This window comes from Exophiala aquamarina (assembly GCF_000709125.1).
Source record: "Exophiala aquamarina CBS 119918 chromosome Unknown aczIA-supercont1.6, whole genome shotgun sequence".
NCBI lineage: Eukaryota > Fungi > Ascomycota > Eurotiomycetes > Chaetothyriales > Herpotrichiellaceae > Exophiala > Exophiala aquamarina.
The window spans coordinates 1,596,668-1,611,716 of record NW_013550582.1 but is presented as its reverse complement, the minus strand read 5'-3'; the positions used below and the strand labels follow the sequence as shown (position 1 = coordinate 1,611,716).

The window sequence follows — 15,049 nt, the reverse complement described above, 5'->3', positions numbered from 1 at the left end:
CTGGCTTGGAGACCCATAATAGAGGCTTATCATCAAAGGTATCCAGGAATCCCTGAGTCCAGCTCTATATGAGGTACTTGAACGCATAAGACGGGTCCTTCGAATATATGAAACTCAAAATCGGTTTTCCACCCGGACAAGTCGAAGAATGATTGAAATCTGGGAACGAGTCGCCACCGGTTTGCGCTGCTACACCATGATCCTTCGACGATGCATCCTTCAAGTAGAGATCTGAAGCAGTGAAACCGGGTCTGTTTGCCGTACCAGGCACCGTGCTTATGATAAGCATGCGAAGCGACGTCATACGAAGAGCCGGCCCCGTGCGCCACCAGGGACGATCGTCTGCCAATTTAGCGAAAGCTTCCAACAACGACTGAAGCCTCCAAAGAACAAATGACCGAGGAAGCACGGTATGTCCAGCACTAGTAGGTGAAAAGAATCCATTGAAGATCTGCAGAGCTTTTCATATGGTTGGCATTGCTTCCATCACTTGCCCTGCGCAGAGTGGGCAAGCCTTCCTAGGCACAAGGCTTAACTTATGACGTTATTTGGCAAAGTTTCCATTCTGGAGCCCACTCACTGTGGACTTTCGATAGCGCTCAACCTCGCAATAGGCTATCGAGTTCTAATGGAATCCTGAAAGTGGCTGCCATGCGACTACAATGGACTATGACGTTGGTCATGTTACGTTCATGCTGCTTGAACTGCAGCGGTTGAAATGCTCCACCTACTTTGATAAATTGTCCCACACATCCTCTCTTGAATTTGGTGAAGCGACCACCACCAACCCGAAGCCAGCTACGAACCAAGATGGCCGTGCTTGATATGCTCAAGAAGCAGCAGCCTCCTACTGCTGTGCCAGAGCGCGGAGCCTCTGCGAGATCTTCATTTACCGCGACTGGAGAAACTTCCAATATTGAAACAGAGAAAGGCCCCTTCGACGACGAGTCCAAGGTGCCATTCCTTACCATCAGAACATTCTTTATGGCTGTCCTGGTCTCATTCGGTGGTCTCTGTTTTGGCTACGATACAGGTCAGATCTCGGGGTTTCTGGAGATGGATAACTTCCTGGAAAACTTCGCCGACCAGCAGGATCCTATTGGGTTCAGTAATGTCCGTGCCGGGTTGATTGTTGGCATGGTAGGCTCTGTGATCCTATGGTCATTGGCACCCTTACTAACCTACTTAACAAGTTATCTATCGGCACCTTGGTCGGTGCTTTGATCTCTGGACCGCTCGCGAACAATAGATCTCTGGGCCGGAAGTATTCTTTGGTGCTTTGGTCGATTGTCTTCTGTGTTGGTGTCGCTATCCAAATTGCCGCGCGGAAGCCTCATTGGTATGAGGTTATGATTGGTCGTATTATCGCTGGGCTGGCAATAGGAGGTAAGCTTTCCCTCCTATGAATGTTCCTGCTTTGGCCCTCGCTGCTCAAATCACGGACTACGATAATAATTCGCGTGTAGGAATGTCTGTTATGGTACCTGCGTACCAGGGTGAATCAAGTCCTCGTCATGTTCGTGGCGCCATTGTCTGTTGCTACCAGGTGAGACCAGCAAATTTGGTGACCGCTCAACCGACCAGTGGCTAACCCACAAGATCAGCTGTTCATTACCGTAGGCATCTTGATTGCTTATTCAATCAATGCTGGTACAGAGAGCATTCAAAGCACCGCCTCCTGGCGAATTGTGATGGGAATCGGCTTCCTCTTCGCCATTGCACTCGGTGTTGGAATCTTGTTTTTTCCCGAAACCCCACGTCATGATTACCGAAATGGCAACATCGACAAGGCTACCGCAAGTATCGCCAAGTTCCACGGTGTCTCTGAGAGACATCGTGTTGTCAAAGATCAGCTAGTCGAGATGCAAGAAAAGCTGCAAATCGAACGAGAAGGAGGTAGCCACCCATGGTATGAGATATTCACGGGGCCACAGATGTTGCGCCGGATCTTGCTCGGGATGGTTATCCAGGCTGCGCAGCAATTGTCGGGCGCCAACTTTTTCTTCTACTATGGAACAGTTGTCTTTTCATCAGTCGGGTTGCCGAACTCGTTCGTAACTCAAATCATTCTTGGTGGGTTTCCCAGAATGGATGCAGGCCCAACTGAAGATCCGGTGAAACTGACAATTGGTTTTAGGTGCGGTCAATGTTATCACAACCTTCCCTGGTCTGTACTTTGTTGAGAAATTCGGCCGACGGAAATGTCTGATGGCTGGAGCGGCATGGATGTTCGTTTGCTTCTTGATTTTCGCATCTCTCGGACAATTTTCTCTTGAAAATGACGATGGTAGTAACAACAAGACCATCGGCTATGTCATGATAGTCTTTGCTTGCCTCTTCATTGCTGCATTCGCAAGCACCTGGGGGCCAATGGCATGGGCAGTCTGTAGCGAGCTATATCCTACGCGATATGCTAGCCCATGTATCGCTCTTTGCGCTGCAACGAATTGGCTGTTCAATTTGTGAGTTTGCTTCCGATCGGTGTTCGAGCATCCAAACTAAGTCGTCTCTACAGCCTCATCGCATTCTTCACCCCATTTATCACAGGGGACATCAACTATGCTTACGGCTATGTGTTTGCTGGCTGCAATATCCTCGCGGTTTTCTTTGTGTACTTCTTCCTCCCAGAGACTTCAGGGAGATCCTTGGAAGAAATCGACACAATGTTCCTCCTCGAAGTGAAACCGTGGAAGAGCAGCAAATGGACTCCACCCAAAGGCGAGGACTTGATCACGGCGGATAAGTTGAGATTGAATTCTGGTGCCCGAGACATTATGAAACATAGAGAGGGGCCTGGCGGAGAAACTGAGCAGCAAGAGACTGCTCGAGGACAAAATCGAAATGATCTTTCACGGGTCCCCAGCGTCTCTGGTCCTCAAGATCACTTAGGGGTTGGTGCGAGGGGAAATTCTTTTGTGGGAATACAGTAACGAGGAAGCGGAATGAGTTGTAGTGAGATGTAGGAACGACGATGATGCTTCAAGGGTTCCTGACTGGCTCCTAACTGGCAGATTGAAATACAACTTAGAGCCGAATTGTCGTTTCACAAGGTCTGCGTGATAGGAGATATTTGGTCGTGTCTGTTTCAGTGCAAGCCTGAATGTGCGACATCTTGGCCAAGGAAAAGAGACGACGACAGGCTCGTGTCAGTCCAATTCAGCCTGACAAGCCAAGCTCAGGAATATCGAACTTGTTCTTTCAATTCCCCCTCGAGTCGTTGTGGAGGCTGTGGCCAGCACATCGTTCCGACCTAGAGGGGCATGCATACGAAGAACCTATCAAATGAATGTTGAAGCTTGGCTCGTAAGCCTCGAAAGCGACAACCCCCACCGCATGGCGGGAACCATGCGGTCAGCCTTGCAAGAGAGAGACGAGGGTTTTGTTGTACGTCGCTCAAAGTTGTCACAACCGGTCAGCTGCTCTTGCCCTGCGAACCAATCATTTCACAGGGTCGTGCATTCCAACCAGCACCTCCTTCCCCTTTACAAGTCGGTTCCCGTGTTCTCATCAGCTGCGGCTGTCGTGCATTTTACATGTTTCGCTGCACGAGATCTAACCTCAAGCGCCCACCGCGGATGTGAAGCGGATGCTGACAAGATGGGCCTGCTCTCTTGTATTTTGGACCTTTTCCATGGCCGTCTCGGTCTTCGTCCGCGCTCACTCGAAGATCGACTCCAAGATTCAGACCAGAATCAACCCTCTGCTCCGATGATTGACCCAATCTTTGAACACTCGAGGGATCGACTCCAACTCATCATTGGTAGATTGCACAAGGATGAGTACCGAAATCAGAAGGAGTTGCCAGGGCTGGCTGATCTTCTGGCTGACATAGTAGACAGCAACGTCGATGTGGACCGTGAGGAGTCTGTCCGTCGACTGTTAGGCGTGTTTTGGAGGTCCAAGACCGATGCCACCTACAGTGCCACGCTTCGACGGTACGGGAGCGAAGAGCAAAATCTCATACGGTCATTTGTCGAACATGGGAAAAATGCGAGAGATCTGGCCAAGAACTTCTCCACGGGCTTGTCGCTTGGGGCGCGAGAAGAATTGCCCATTGTCGATTGGAACGGAGATGGCGTTGCGGATGCTGACACTGTCATTGGGACGGCTGTTGAGAACCTTCAGGCGCGGATTCGTGCCATCAAACGAGTAGGAAGTGTGCTCGAAGACGTTACCATCTATGACGACCCAAGCAAAGAGAACAGGGTCATCACCTACTTGGATGAGAAATTCCAGAACTGGGGCCGTACCGTTACCCTCACACCTCATCTCACATTTATCCCGCAGACCTCCTACGGTGTCCAGCAGATAGTAAAGTACGCAAAGGCGAAGAACATGAATGTCCGAGCGGCTGGATACCGTCATACATGGAGTTCGATGTATGGTAAGAATGGTATGATTACCATATCGACTTTGGGTCTCCACAAGGCCACTCTCCTCCCAAATGTCGAATCCTTACCGGGGTCACAATTGTTCCAACCCCACACAGAGCTCAACAACATTGAGTTCGTCGGAGAGCCGCAAAAAGGGACGAAACGGCTAGTTCGAGTTGGGACTGCCGTCACGAACCAGATGTTCCGACGTTGGTGCAATCAGCAGGAGCTTCACAAGGCATCGACTCTTCCCCTGAATGTGATCATGGTAGAAATCACCATGGGAGGATCAAACGCGCCTATTTGCCATGGCGCCGGCCGCCGGCATCCTTCGCTAAGTGACTTGGTCCATGGCATCGAATACGTAGACGAAGGAGGAAACTTGCGGACCATCAATAAGGACGAGAGTCCCGAGTTCATGTCTCTCGCCGCTGGTTGCTTCGGCTTGTTGGGAATTGTCACCCACCTTACCCTCGAGCTTGACCCCATGTCATATGCCGTTATGATCCCTCAAAAGCTCCCAGTTATGCAAGCTATCCCACCACCACCGGGTTTGGCCGATAAAGACATCCCAGAGGCCCTCCGCATCAAGATGACACCACAAATGCGTCAAAAGGCTCAGGAGGAGTTTGAAAAACACGCGAGAAATGATTTCTACGCCGAGTGGTTTTGGTTCCCCTACACCAGCAAGGTCAGTTGAGATGCATCGAGCAAAGAGCTGTGAACCCTAACATCCATAGGTCTGGGTAAATTGCTGGAACACCGACCAGGATGGAACAGGCGCCGAGGAGTTTCCTTCGAATACCAACGTCTTCATCCAATGGGTGGAGACAGTGGCACTTCAAATTATCCAAGATTCTGAGGCAATGTTTGACTTACAGCAGATTTTCCCATGGACACAGGCCACCCTGATCTCGAAATTGGGCTTGTACGCTATGCCTGAGGTGGTGGACAACAATAACGCGATCAAGACCCAGCTACCGAATGCCCTACATTTCCGGCGAGCAATTCAAAATCTCCGAGTTCGAGACATGGAGATGGAAATTCCCCTGCAACCCAAGAAAGGGGCATTAGAAGATGCAGATGTCGACGAGGCTGAGATTAACTGGACTTTGGTCCAGAAAGCTTGGTGGGATGGCATACTCGCCGCGTATAAGTACAAGGATCAGTGCCCGCAACGCATGCCACTCGAAATGCGCATCACAGGACCGTCGAATGTCACCATGGCCCCCTTTCGTGGCCACCGGTTAGGCACCTGCTCGATTGAGATTCTGACGCTGGAGAACATGAAGGAAATATGGCTCCCGTACGCTCAGTACGTCCTCGACCGTTGGATGGATCTCAAGGACAATCAGGGCAATTACCTTGCAACACGACCACACTGGGCCAAAGAATGGGAGAGCTTCACCGTTCGCGGTCGACCCATGATCGAGTATATGCAGACCACGTACCGTCAAGCCATAGGGGAGTTTCGCGACACCTATTCACAGATCGCGGCGGAGCAGAACTGGAAGATAGATGATGCACGAGAAAGATTCAGCAATGTGCTATTGGATCAACTCCTGTTCAATTGAAGTTTTGGAGCTTGGCCAATGGCACAGGCTACAGATTGCGGGCTACTTGTGTTTGGTGTGTAATGCTGGCCGCCCCTGGATTCCTGTCACCGACTCTCGATGCAGTCTGCAACCTGTGCGGGATCTGTGAAAGGGCATTCTTCCGCGTTAAAATCGTCTCCATATACTAGCCCGGGAACTGCCGGCCCTTTAGAAAGTTGATCGGTTTCGAGAGGAGTGTTGATGCAGAAATCCAGCTGGCTTGTATATTGCATACGTCCTTCCATAGATCAGCCAGCCAATGGGCACAAGTTTAGGTCAGTAAAATATTACTAGTCTGGATGTGCACTCTGTTCGCTTTCGTGGCAGCTTCAGAAGAGCGACAGGCCCGGTCCAAGCAAGAGTCCACGAGGAGCGAGGAGCGAGGAGCGACGTTGGGTACTTAAGTACTGGTCTCGACGTTCAACGCTGGCCTTGGCACCGATTTCACATCGCACTTTCTCACCTGAAATGTATATCACAGGAATCCGACAGAACTCGAAGTTATAGCCTTGTTGGAGAGAGATGGATGTTCAAACGGTGTACGAAGGACTGGGCTTCGGCCAATTCACTCGTGTCATTGCCCTTTTCGACCGAGGAGGACGCCCAAGGTTGAGAAAACGCCACCTGCACAACAATCTGGCGGGGCCTCTACAGAAATAGGGCGACGGAGGCGAACATCCATCCCGTCCCAGGCTTTCCAACCAACTGGAAGGCCGTACGGACAAACTTACGCTGTCAAATTCCTCCGCACAGAGGTTCCATCCCAGCCATACTTCGCCATCGACAAATCAACTGCTGGTAAATCCTTGGATCGAGCCCCTCTGCTCAGCAGCCGAAGTGCAAGATCATCCACCCTTCCTCTCAACTTGAATCTGGGGAGACCGTTCGCGAATCCCATCTCGTCGGGTCGATTATCCAACACCTCCAGTAGCCGTCCACCTTCCCCTCTACGTGATGGCGTCTAAACGTAAATCTGCGCTTCGACTATTGACAAGGTTTATTGCCTCAGGCGTGGACGCATGGACATATGGGCCCCTAGTCATCATCATTATGTGGAGCAAGAGCTCCTCACTCCTCACTCCTCATCCCAATTTCTGAGACCTTTCACTACCACAACAACCTGAAACTGTGTATTTCTCAATATTGACCACTTGTATTTGCAGGTAGCTGATCATCGGCCATGCAAGTAGTGGTTCCAGGCATTACAGCATGCCCCAATCTTAACGACTACCATGCATGACGTGCATTACCAAATCTTAGGCCAACTTTGGTGGATTTGAGGGCCTCTTGACTTAATTCGGGCCCGTACAGCACAGCAATCTGGCCAGCATGGTTCAGGATAGAGGACCAGTGACTTCTGCGGTCACGATTGTTATGATCGTGATTGCAACGCTTTTCGTCGCTGGTCGCTTCTTCACGAGGATCTATCTGGTACGCTCAATCAAGCAAGACGACTGGTGGATGTTAGCGGCATGGGTGTTCGCTGTGGGATTCTCAGCCTCGATATGTAGTGCAGTGCATTATGGCCTCGGACGACACAAGGTGGATATACCGGACAGTTCTTTTTCGTCTCTCAGGAAATCCGAATATGCCTTCTCCATTTTATACAACCCAGCACTGATGCTCACCAAGACTTCCATCATTGTCTTCTTCCTGTCGGTCATGAGCAAGGATGTTGACCCCGTCTTCAAATGGTGCAATTGGTTAACCCTTGCTGTCGTCAACGTCTTCGGACTGGCCCTCACCTTTCTCAGTATCTTTCAGTGCCGACCCGTTGCGGCTGGGTACCTCTATCCCTCGCCGCCGACCGCCAAGTGCACCGATATCGTCACCCTCTATCTCTCCTCAGCACCAGTCAATATCATCACCGACGTCGCTCTGCTGTTCCTACCGATGCCGATCCTGACGGGAATGAGGTTGCCTCGAAAACAAAAAATCATCTTGGTTGTTACCTTCAGCTTCGGTGCATTCGTGGCAGTCGTGGATGTCATCCGAATTGCGTACCTGCAAAATGCAACCTTAAGTCGATTGACAGCCGCCCATGACGGTAGCCAATCTAATGGGCGAACAGATGAAAACAACGATTTCTCCTGGTACGCAAGTCTGAGCTTCATGTGGTCGGCTGTTGAAGTCAGTCTTGGAATCATCTGTGCTTGCGTCCCCAGCTTGAAACCTCTGTTTCTGCGATTTATGCCACGGTTCATCAAGGACGACGACACATCCAACACTAGCATTGATGTTGGACGGCCAGAAGATGCTCCAATTAAGCATCTGCCCAAGGGCGATATCTCTATGCTGAATAACCCGGCTGCATTCCGAAAGCCGAGGGTGAAAGAATATTCCGGAGAAGACCATGGGGATCAGATGGGGTTCTTGAACATGTTAGCAGGGCCACCGGGCGACGCTGAAGGAACCACTACCGCTATACAGAGAATGGGCGCTCGGCTGACCCGCAGAAGCACGAACAAGAGCACTACTTCCGAATTTGGCTTCGTCAACATGTCCGGCAATCGGAACATGCTCAAGCTCTCGAACCGGCAAAGTCTATGGCCGATTGCGGTGGTCACTGTGATCTTCTTTCTCTGGGGATTTGCATACGGACTACTGGACACACTGAACGGCAGATTTCAAGAAGTGGTAGGGCTGGACAAGCAGCAGAGCTTGGGTCTCCACGCTGCATATTATGGGGGCTATTTGGTTGGACCATTGACCTTGGGTCGATTCATCTTGAAAAGATACGGGTTCAAAGCAACCATGATGGTCGGGCTCTGCGTCTACGGTTGTGGAACGCTGGTCTTCTGGCCCTCGGCAGTTTTGACTTCGTATACAGCATTCATCATCTCGAACTTCATTGTTGCCTCGGGGCTATCATGCCTGGAGATCGCAGCCAATCCTTACATTGCCTTATGCGGGCCATTGGAGTATGCAGAAGTGCGATTGAATCTTTCGCAGGCATTCCAAGCCATAGGCACGATCTGCTCGCCGCTCCTGGCGGCCAAAGTATTGTTTAAGAACGTGTCGAACGCGAACACCCCCGCCCTCATCGACGTGCAGTGGACCTACCTGGGTATCGCCATGTTCGTCTTCCTCCTGGCCATTATCTTCTACTATATCCCACTTCCCGAGGCGACGGACGAACAGCTGGAGGAGCTCGCGGACCGGAGGAGCTCGGTGAACAACGCCAAGCTCGGCCCCTGGAAGGTGATATTTGTAACTCTCGCACTTGGTGTCTTCAGCCAATGGGTATACGTGGGACTACAGGAGTGCGTCGGCAACAACTTGCAGCCGTTGATCCGGCTGATCCAGCCTGGACAACCCCTTGCACCATTTGATTTCCAGAGCGTTGCACACACCGTATTTGCTGCTGGTCGCTTCCTGACCGCGTTTCTGAACTACTTGTTCAAACCGCGATTGATTTTACTATTCCTGTACGCAGGCTTGATAGCTTGCTTGGCATTGACGATGAGCCTGGAGGGCTCCGCCGGTGCCGCAATCGCACAACTCACCTTCGGATTCGAAGCGGGCATCTTCTCGATCATCTTCGCGATTTCGATGCGTGGGCTCGGCGCACACACAAAGACCGGCTCGGCGCTGATGACGGCCGCCATCTCCGGCGGTGCTGTCTTCCCTCCGATCCAGTGGGGTGTCAGCAACCACAAAGGACTGAAATACTCGTACTGTGTCCCTCTCGCAGCGGCAGTCTTCGGCATGCTATTCCCGCTATACCTGAACATCTTCCCGGCGGCGCGCCTGCAAGTAGACCCGATCCATGAACGGCGCGTCAACCGAGGCGCCCGAAGAGTAATGCGGCAGGAAAGCGCCAGCTCGATGCAAGACGGCAGCGCGACGCAGTTCGGGCTGGCGGGGATCATCGCACGCCGGCGCAAAGCCAAGCTCCACGAGCTGCACAGGCAGCAGGAAGGGTCGGTGGAACATGTCGAACGGCAAAGCGTTGCGACACCTACGTCGATGCTCGATTCGAACGACGTTCTCAGTGAACAGGGCCAGGCGCTTGAGGAGCCGAAGCCTCTACAGCTGAAGCAGTCCAAGGGCTACGTCGGTGCGCTCGCCGCCTGGCCTGAGCTCCAACACCAAGAGCAGCAATCCTCGGTAGCGAGCAGCAGTAGCAGCAGTGGAGGTGGCAACGGCAACGGCAACGGCAACGGTAGCGGTAATCGAGACAGCAGTCACAGTGGTTCTAATCGTCAGGTCGCAGGAAACGCCAACGCGTCGGAGAAGGATGACCTGGATATGATGATTACGCGGCATCGACCTGTATGGGAGCAGGAGAATGGCGAAGATGGAGACGACGGCTGGGACGACTACCATGCCATGATGCGGAAGATATGAAATGAAATGCATGCAAGGCGCAGGGCGGGTCTCTCGTCTCGATGTGATGCATCGATGTTTCCACGGCCTGTGACTCATTCGAGTCCCTTTTTGGGGGGGGGGGGGGGGCGGGGGCTGCTCCTACTGCTGCGTTCAAGCGATTGCAAATTGGAATTGGAATGGAATGGAAGAAATGCGGGATTTTGTTCTGTCGCGGACGTTTCCCACGCGTACGATCCGTAGTCAGGATGCGACGGGATCACGCACATATGTATATATCATATGTAAATGTAGATGCACACAATATAACAAGGCATGGTTCACACCGGCAACACACACATCTCATGCTCGAAGTTTCGTTTGCGCGGTGGATGTACCATGGAATTCGACCGTGATGACGGTGGTGATGATGGTGCTGGCGGTGGTAAACGCTGTATTCTGTCCGGCCGCTGGCGCGTCAGGAACGAGATCTACAGTGTACATTCTCGTCCTGCGCTGCCGCACCAGACGCCGGTAAAAGGTTTGGGAGGCAAGGATGCGATACAATACGGATGGAGCAGTGCATACATACATGGTCAGGATTTTTTAGGTTGTAGGCCATCCGGTGGGGAGTTGGTAGGTATGTAGTCGAGGAGTTTTGTTGGGTCCGCGTAGGAAGCAGCACGGAAGGACGCATCAACATCTGGATCGATTGCGGCAGCAGTGATTATGTATGAGTTACTGGTTAGCGCCTCGGATGGAGAGCATAGATACTGGGGGCTATTCAGGCCATTGGCTCGTCGTCAATAACGAGGAACTGCATGCTTCTTCTAGATGCGCCGGAGGTGGCTCCAGGTCTTTGGGCCGTTGAGACGAGAGTACGAGGTACTCCGGACATAGTGGGAAGCAGAGGAGATGGAGCGATACTACTTGGTGGAAACGAGTCAGTTGGCAGGGCACAGGTACGTACTTGGTGTTGGTTGGATTCACCGTTTGTTTGTTCTCGACATTTGCCGAAGAAGAAAATTCGAGGATCTCGGTAAATTATCGTACATAGACTAAGGTCCCACGTCGCTTGGTACAGGCCTTCTCAGTAGTCCAGTGAGATGACACGCCATTGCCATTGTACCGAGGAGTCTACCAAGGTAAGTTGGGCACGGTTGTTGTAGCCCACGGGACAAAAAGTGTGTATGTGCGCATTGGCCATCCAGAGTTCCAGGGTGTGAGTGCGCACGCACAGCAGCACAGCACAATGACAGTGTTTCACCACTCACCAGGTTTCGTCTTTTCGCACAGCACACAGACACACGCGGGCGCCAACACGGGACACGTGCGCCAAGCTCGGCCGAGCCCAACGCAACGGATGGCCAGAGGCATGCCAGATCATACTCGTCCATGTGTTGGAACTTGGTGTTGCCGTGCGAAGAGCAGCAATCCACATGTGCACTGACACAGGCAGCAGGCAGGTGGATCAGTCCATGATCCATGATTCTGTGCTCAGGCTCGTACGGGGAGCAGGCCCCCGAGAAGACCACGCAAATTTCACATGCGCGCCGAGCCGAGTCAAGGACAAGAATGAGAGAGAAAGAAAAAACATTTAAAAAATTGCAATGCAATGCTATGTGCTCCGTATGTGATCAGAAATGCGGTTGGATTTGCGATTGCGCCGGATTGAGGGTGGGGCCGAGGGGCACCCAGGCCGCCCAGAAACGGTGCTCGTTCAGCAGACAATGAAGACGGATCAGTGATGAGTCTGGCTGATGCCAGTAGTGGATGCATCTCGAGGATTTGCTCGTGCCGCAAGCAGTAGCTTCTCGCCCTGTAGAAGCGCAGGAGCTGTACGATACATACCAACGGCGATTCTGCATGCATGCATGGAGACCCAGCGGACCAGTCGTCTTCGTGGTTCAACAATGGGCTTCTTAGGGACGGTGGGAACCTCGCCGAAGTCTCCAGTCCGTTCGCCTTCTTGAGGTAGCATCTCAAATCTAGAAGGACATCGACGGGTTAGCTTGGTCGCCATGCGGTCTGCGAACTGTTGGGTTGGCAGTGGATCCATTCCGTGGATTAGTGTCCCTACTCCTGTGCGCCCAAGTACTCGTAAGCACGGCGGAATCAAGGACCAAGGTGACGGCTTGACAGGAAGGGTAGTTGAAGAGTGGCTTTGGATACGGTAGGCCGATGGGCCGTTGCTTCGAACATGCAGGCACGGTCAAGACGACGGATGCGACGCGGACGCAGATGCAGATGCAGATGTCAGTGTACGAGTACGTGTGGCATGATACTGTAGATGCGGGATGATAGATGATAGATGATAGATGATAGACAATCGATAGATGACGGGTATGTGTGATGAGACGCCGCCCGCTCCTACGTGCTGTCCTCCTCACCGTGCTGGGAGCCTGCGACGGGGTGCCTACGAGTACAGCAGCTACTCGTAGAGCCTGGCGCCCCTGGCCCTCCTGGCCATCCAAAGTGGTTGCAGGGACATCCTCGCAGGCTCGTGCTGATCACGCCTCCCAAGCCCGGCACCGAGGGCCGGCCAAGCGAAAATCCAAATTTTCAAGCCCCAGCAGCCCCAGCATGCACCCGGAAACAACGGTCCCAGGCACAGAGCAGACTTGGGCACCACTAAGACCGTTGCAGCCTAGGCCCGGCTGTACCTGAAAAAACGTGTCGGGCGGGCGAATCGGACTTGGAGCGCAACCAGGAAAAGGGGAGCAGTGCCTGGGCGTGGCCCCAGTCGGTTTGTGTTTCGGCGGGCGCCACAAGGGTGCCCGTGCCCTCACAGTCCAGCGACTATTCCCAACTCAACCACATCTTGAAAGCCATCCGCTGTGCCTGGACGACATCCTTGCCGCCTCCTCGGCGGGTGGGCCGTGACTGGGGCCAGCGCCCTCCTCGGTCTCTCACGAATTTCCTCGACATTTCCACTCTTTTGAGTTGTTGGCCAGGAGGGCGCATTGACTGACAGGCGGACTGATTGACAGGCGGACCACAACACCACAGCACGAGTAGTAACCAGTCAGGACTCCCCAGTACGAGTACCTACTACCGGACTCCCTCCTGGGGAAGGCGAATGGGCATGGGCATGCCCAAACACCCCCCATGTCGGGACCCAGAGTGACCCTCACCCGACACCCTGTTCCACATTCTTGGGAGGAGGAGGAGGTGGTGGTGGTGGTGGTGGTGGTGGTGGCTCAACTGAACTCGCCTCAGCCCGCAGCCCAACCCAATTCGATGTTGACTGGACTGTGCATCTGTGATGGGACGAGTTCAACACGACGTCGATGTTTTTTTTCTTCCTCCTTCCCCATCCTTTTCTTTCTTCGCACTCGGCAACACCTTGGAATCCAACTCCAGACGCCTTTCCCTCGTTTTCCCGCTCTGCCCTGCTCCTTCTTTCATTCCCTTTATCTAGTCGCTCTTTGTCCTCCCGGACGCACACATTCTCTCTCTCTTTTCATTCCCTTCACTGATCTCCGTATCGCTCTCGCCAGGCTTGACGTCTCGCACACTGTCCTTCACAGACTTTCACAGTCCTTCACCCTCACCCTTACTTTGACACAGGCTTTGTCATCGCGACAACTTCGCTCGTCACTCCTTGCGACCAAAGGTCGAGTCACGTCTTCATCCAACAGGGCCAATCCTTACCAATCCTATCTTCTGTAGAGCCAGATCTCCAGTCCTTACCACATATCAAGCCATTCTCCAACTGTCATAATGGCCGTTCTCAAGAACATCGTCCTTGCGGCCTCGCTGCTCGCTCCCGCTGTTGTGGCCATCCCAATGATGGACATGGACAAGCGCGCCATCTACACTCACACCGAAACCGCCATTGCTTGGGTCACCGTCGAAGAGACCACCACAGTCTGGGTTGAGCCTGCTGCTGCAACTCCCCCCCCGCCACCAGCTGCCACCACCACCAGCACTGTCCCAGCAGCCATCTTCGCTCAGACCTCTTACATTCCTTCGACTTTCACAACCCAGCCTGCCCCGGTCCCCACCACTCCGTCTGTTCCCGACGTTCCTGCTGTGGCTCCCGCTCCCGCTGCATCAGCTCCGGTGGTCTCCTCTGCTGCCCCGGCTGCCTCATCGTCCGTCCCAGTTCAGCCCAAGGACACTGCCGGCTCTACTACGGGTACCTGTGAAGGCTCCGGCGCCACCTGTGTTGGTGACGTGACCCATTGGGATGGTGGCCTTGGTGCCTGTGGATGGAACGTCGACACCAACAGCCAAATGGCCATTGCTCTGCCACATGCTTTCATGGGCACTCAATCCAACGGCAACCCTTATTGTGGTCGATCGGTCACTCTTGTCAACCCCACCTCTGGCACCACAGTGCAAGCCACTGTCGGCGACAAGTGTATGGGGTGCGAGGGTAGATCGATCGACTGTACCGATGCGCTGTTCAACGCCATCACTGACGGAAAGGGTGATGGTCGTCTCAGCGGCATCCAGTGGTATTTCTCCTAGAATTCTCCCAGATATGAAGATCTCCTGTCACTCCTTCCAAGCAAAACAGCAATGAGAATCAGGAATCTCCAACCGAGGAGGCCTTTTCTGACGGGCTTTTGACAAGTCAGCAGACAACACGATACATCTGAGCTTCTGGGAAGCTCTTCTACAAACCTCTGGTGGGCGCGTATGCATGCAGCTTTTAGGCATCCGCTACAAACAAGTAGCCTTGCCAGCTGCTATCGACGACTATCCTAACGAATATCATGACTTTGGATCAAGATTGCACATCGCATGGATAGGCAACCAGACATC

The 15,049-nt window shown here is 53.0% G+C and overlaps 4 protein-coding genes across 4 annotated transcripts; all 4 read left to right on the top strand.

The window, feature by feature from the left end:
• Positions 1–810: 810 nt before the first annotated feature.
• A1O9_07932 (MFS transporter, SP family, sugar:H+ symporter) lies at positions 811–2,930 on the top strand (the record flags this gene model as incomplete). Its single annotated transcript, XM_013403487.1, has 6 exons — positions 811–1,140; positions 1,194–1,386; positions 1,467–1,546; positions 1,605–2,073; positions 2,138–2,462; positions 2,516–2,930. The coding sequence occupies 6 exons, from the start codon at positions 811–813 to the stop codon at positions 2,928–2,930; spliced, it is 1,812 nt and encodes a 603-aa protein (XP_013258941.1).
• A 667-nt stretch (positions 2,931–3,597) lies between these two features.
• A1O9_07931 (uncharacterized protein) lies at positions 3,598–5,947 on the top strand (the record flags this gene model as incomplete). The annotated part of the gene is made up of 2 exons (XM_013403486.1): positions 3,598–5,064; positions 5,114–5,947. The coding sequence occupies 2 exons, from the start codon at positions 3,598–3,600 to the stop codon at positions 5,945–5,947; spliced, it is 2,301 nt and encodes a 766-aa protein (XP_013258940.1).
• Positions 5,948–7,297: 1,350 nt separating this feature from the next.
• Positions 7,298–10,318, top strand: A1O9_07930 (uncharacterized protein; the record flags this gene model as incomplete). Its single annotated transcript, XM_013403485.1, has 1 exon — positions 7,298–10,318. One exon carries the CDS (start codon positions 7,298–7,300, stop codon positions 10,316–10,318), a length of 3,021 nt encoding a protein of 1,006 aa, XP_013258939.1.
• A 3,681-nt stretch (positions 10,319–13,999) lies between these two features.
• On the top strand, positions 14,000–14,752 carry A1O9_07929 (uncharacterized protein; the record flags this gene model as incomplete). The annotated part of the gene is made up of 1 exon (XM_013403484.1): positions 14,000–14,752. One exon carries the CDS (start codon positions 14,000–14,002, stop codon positions 14,750–14,752), a length of 753 nt encoding a protein of 250 aa, XP_013258938.1.
• Between the last annotated feature and the right edge of the window lie 297 nt (positions 14,753–15,049).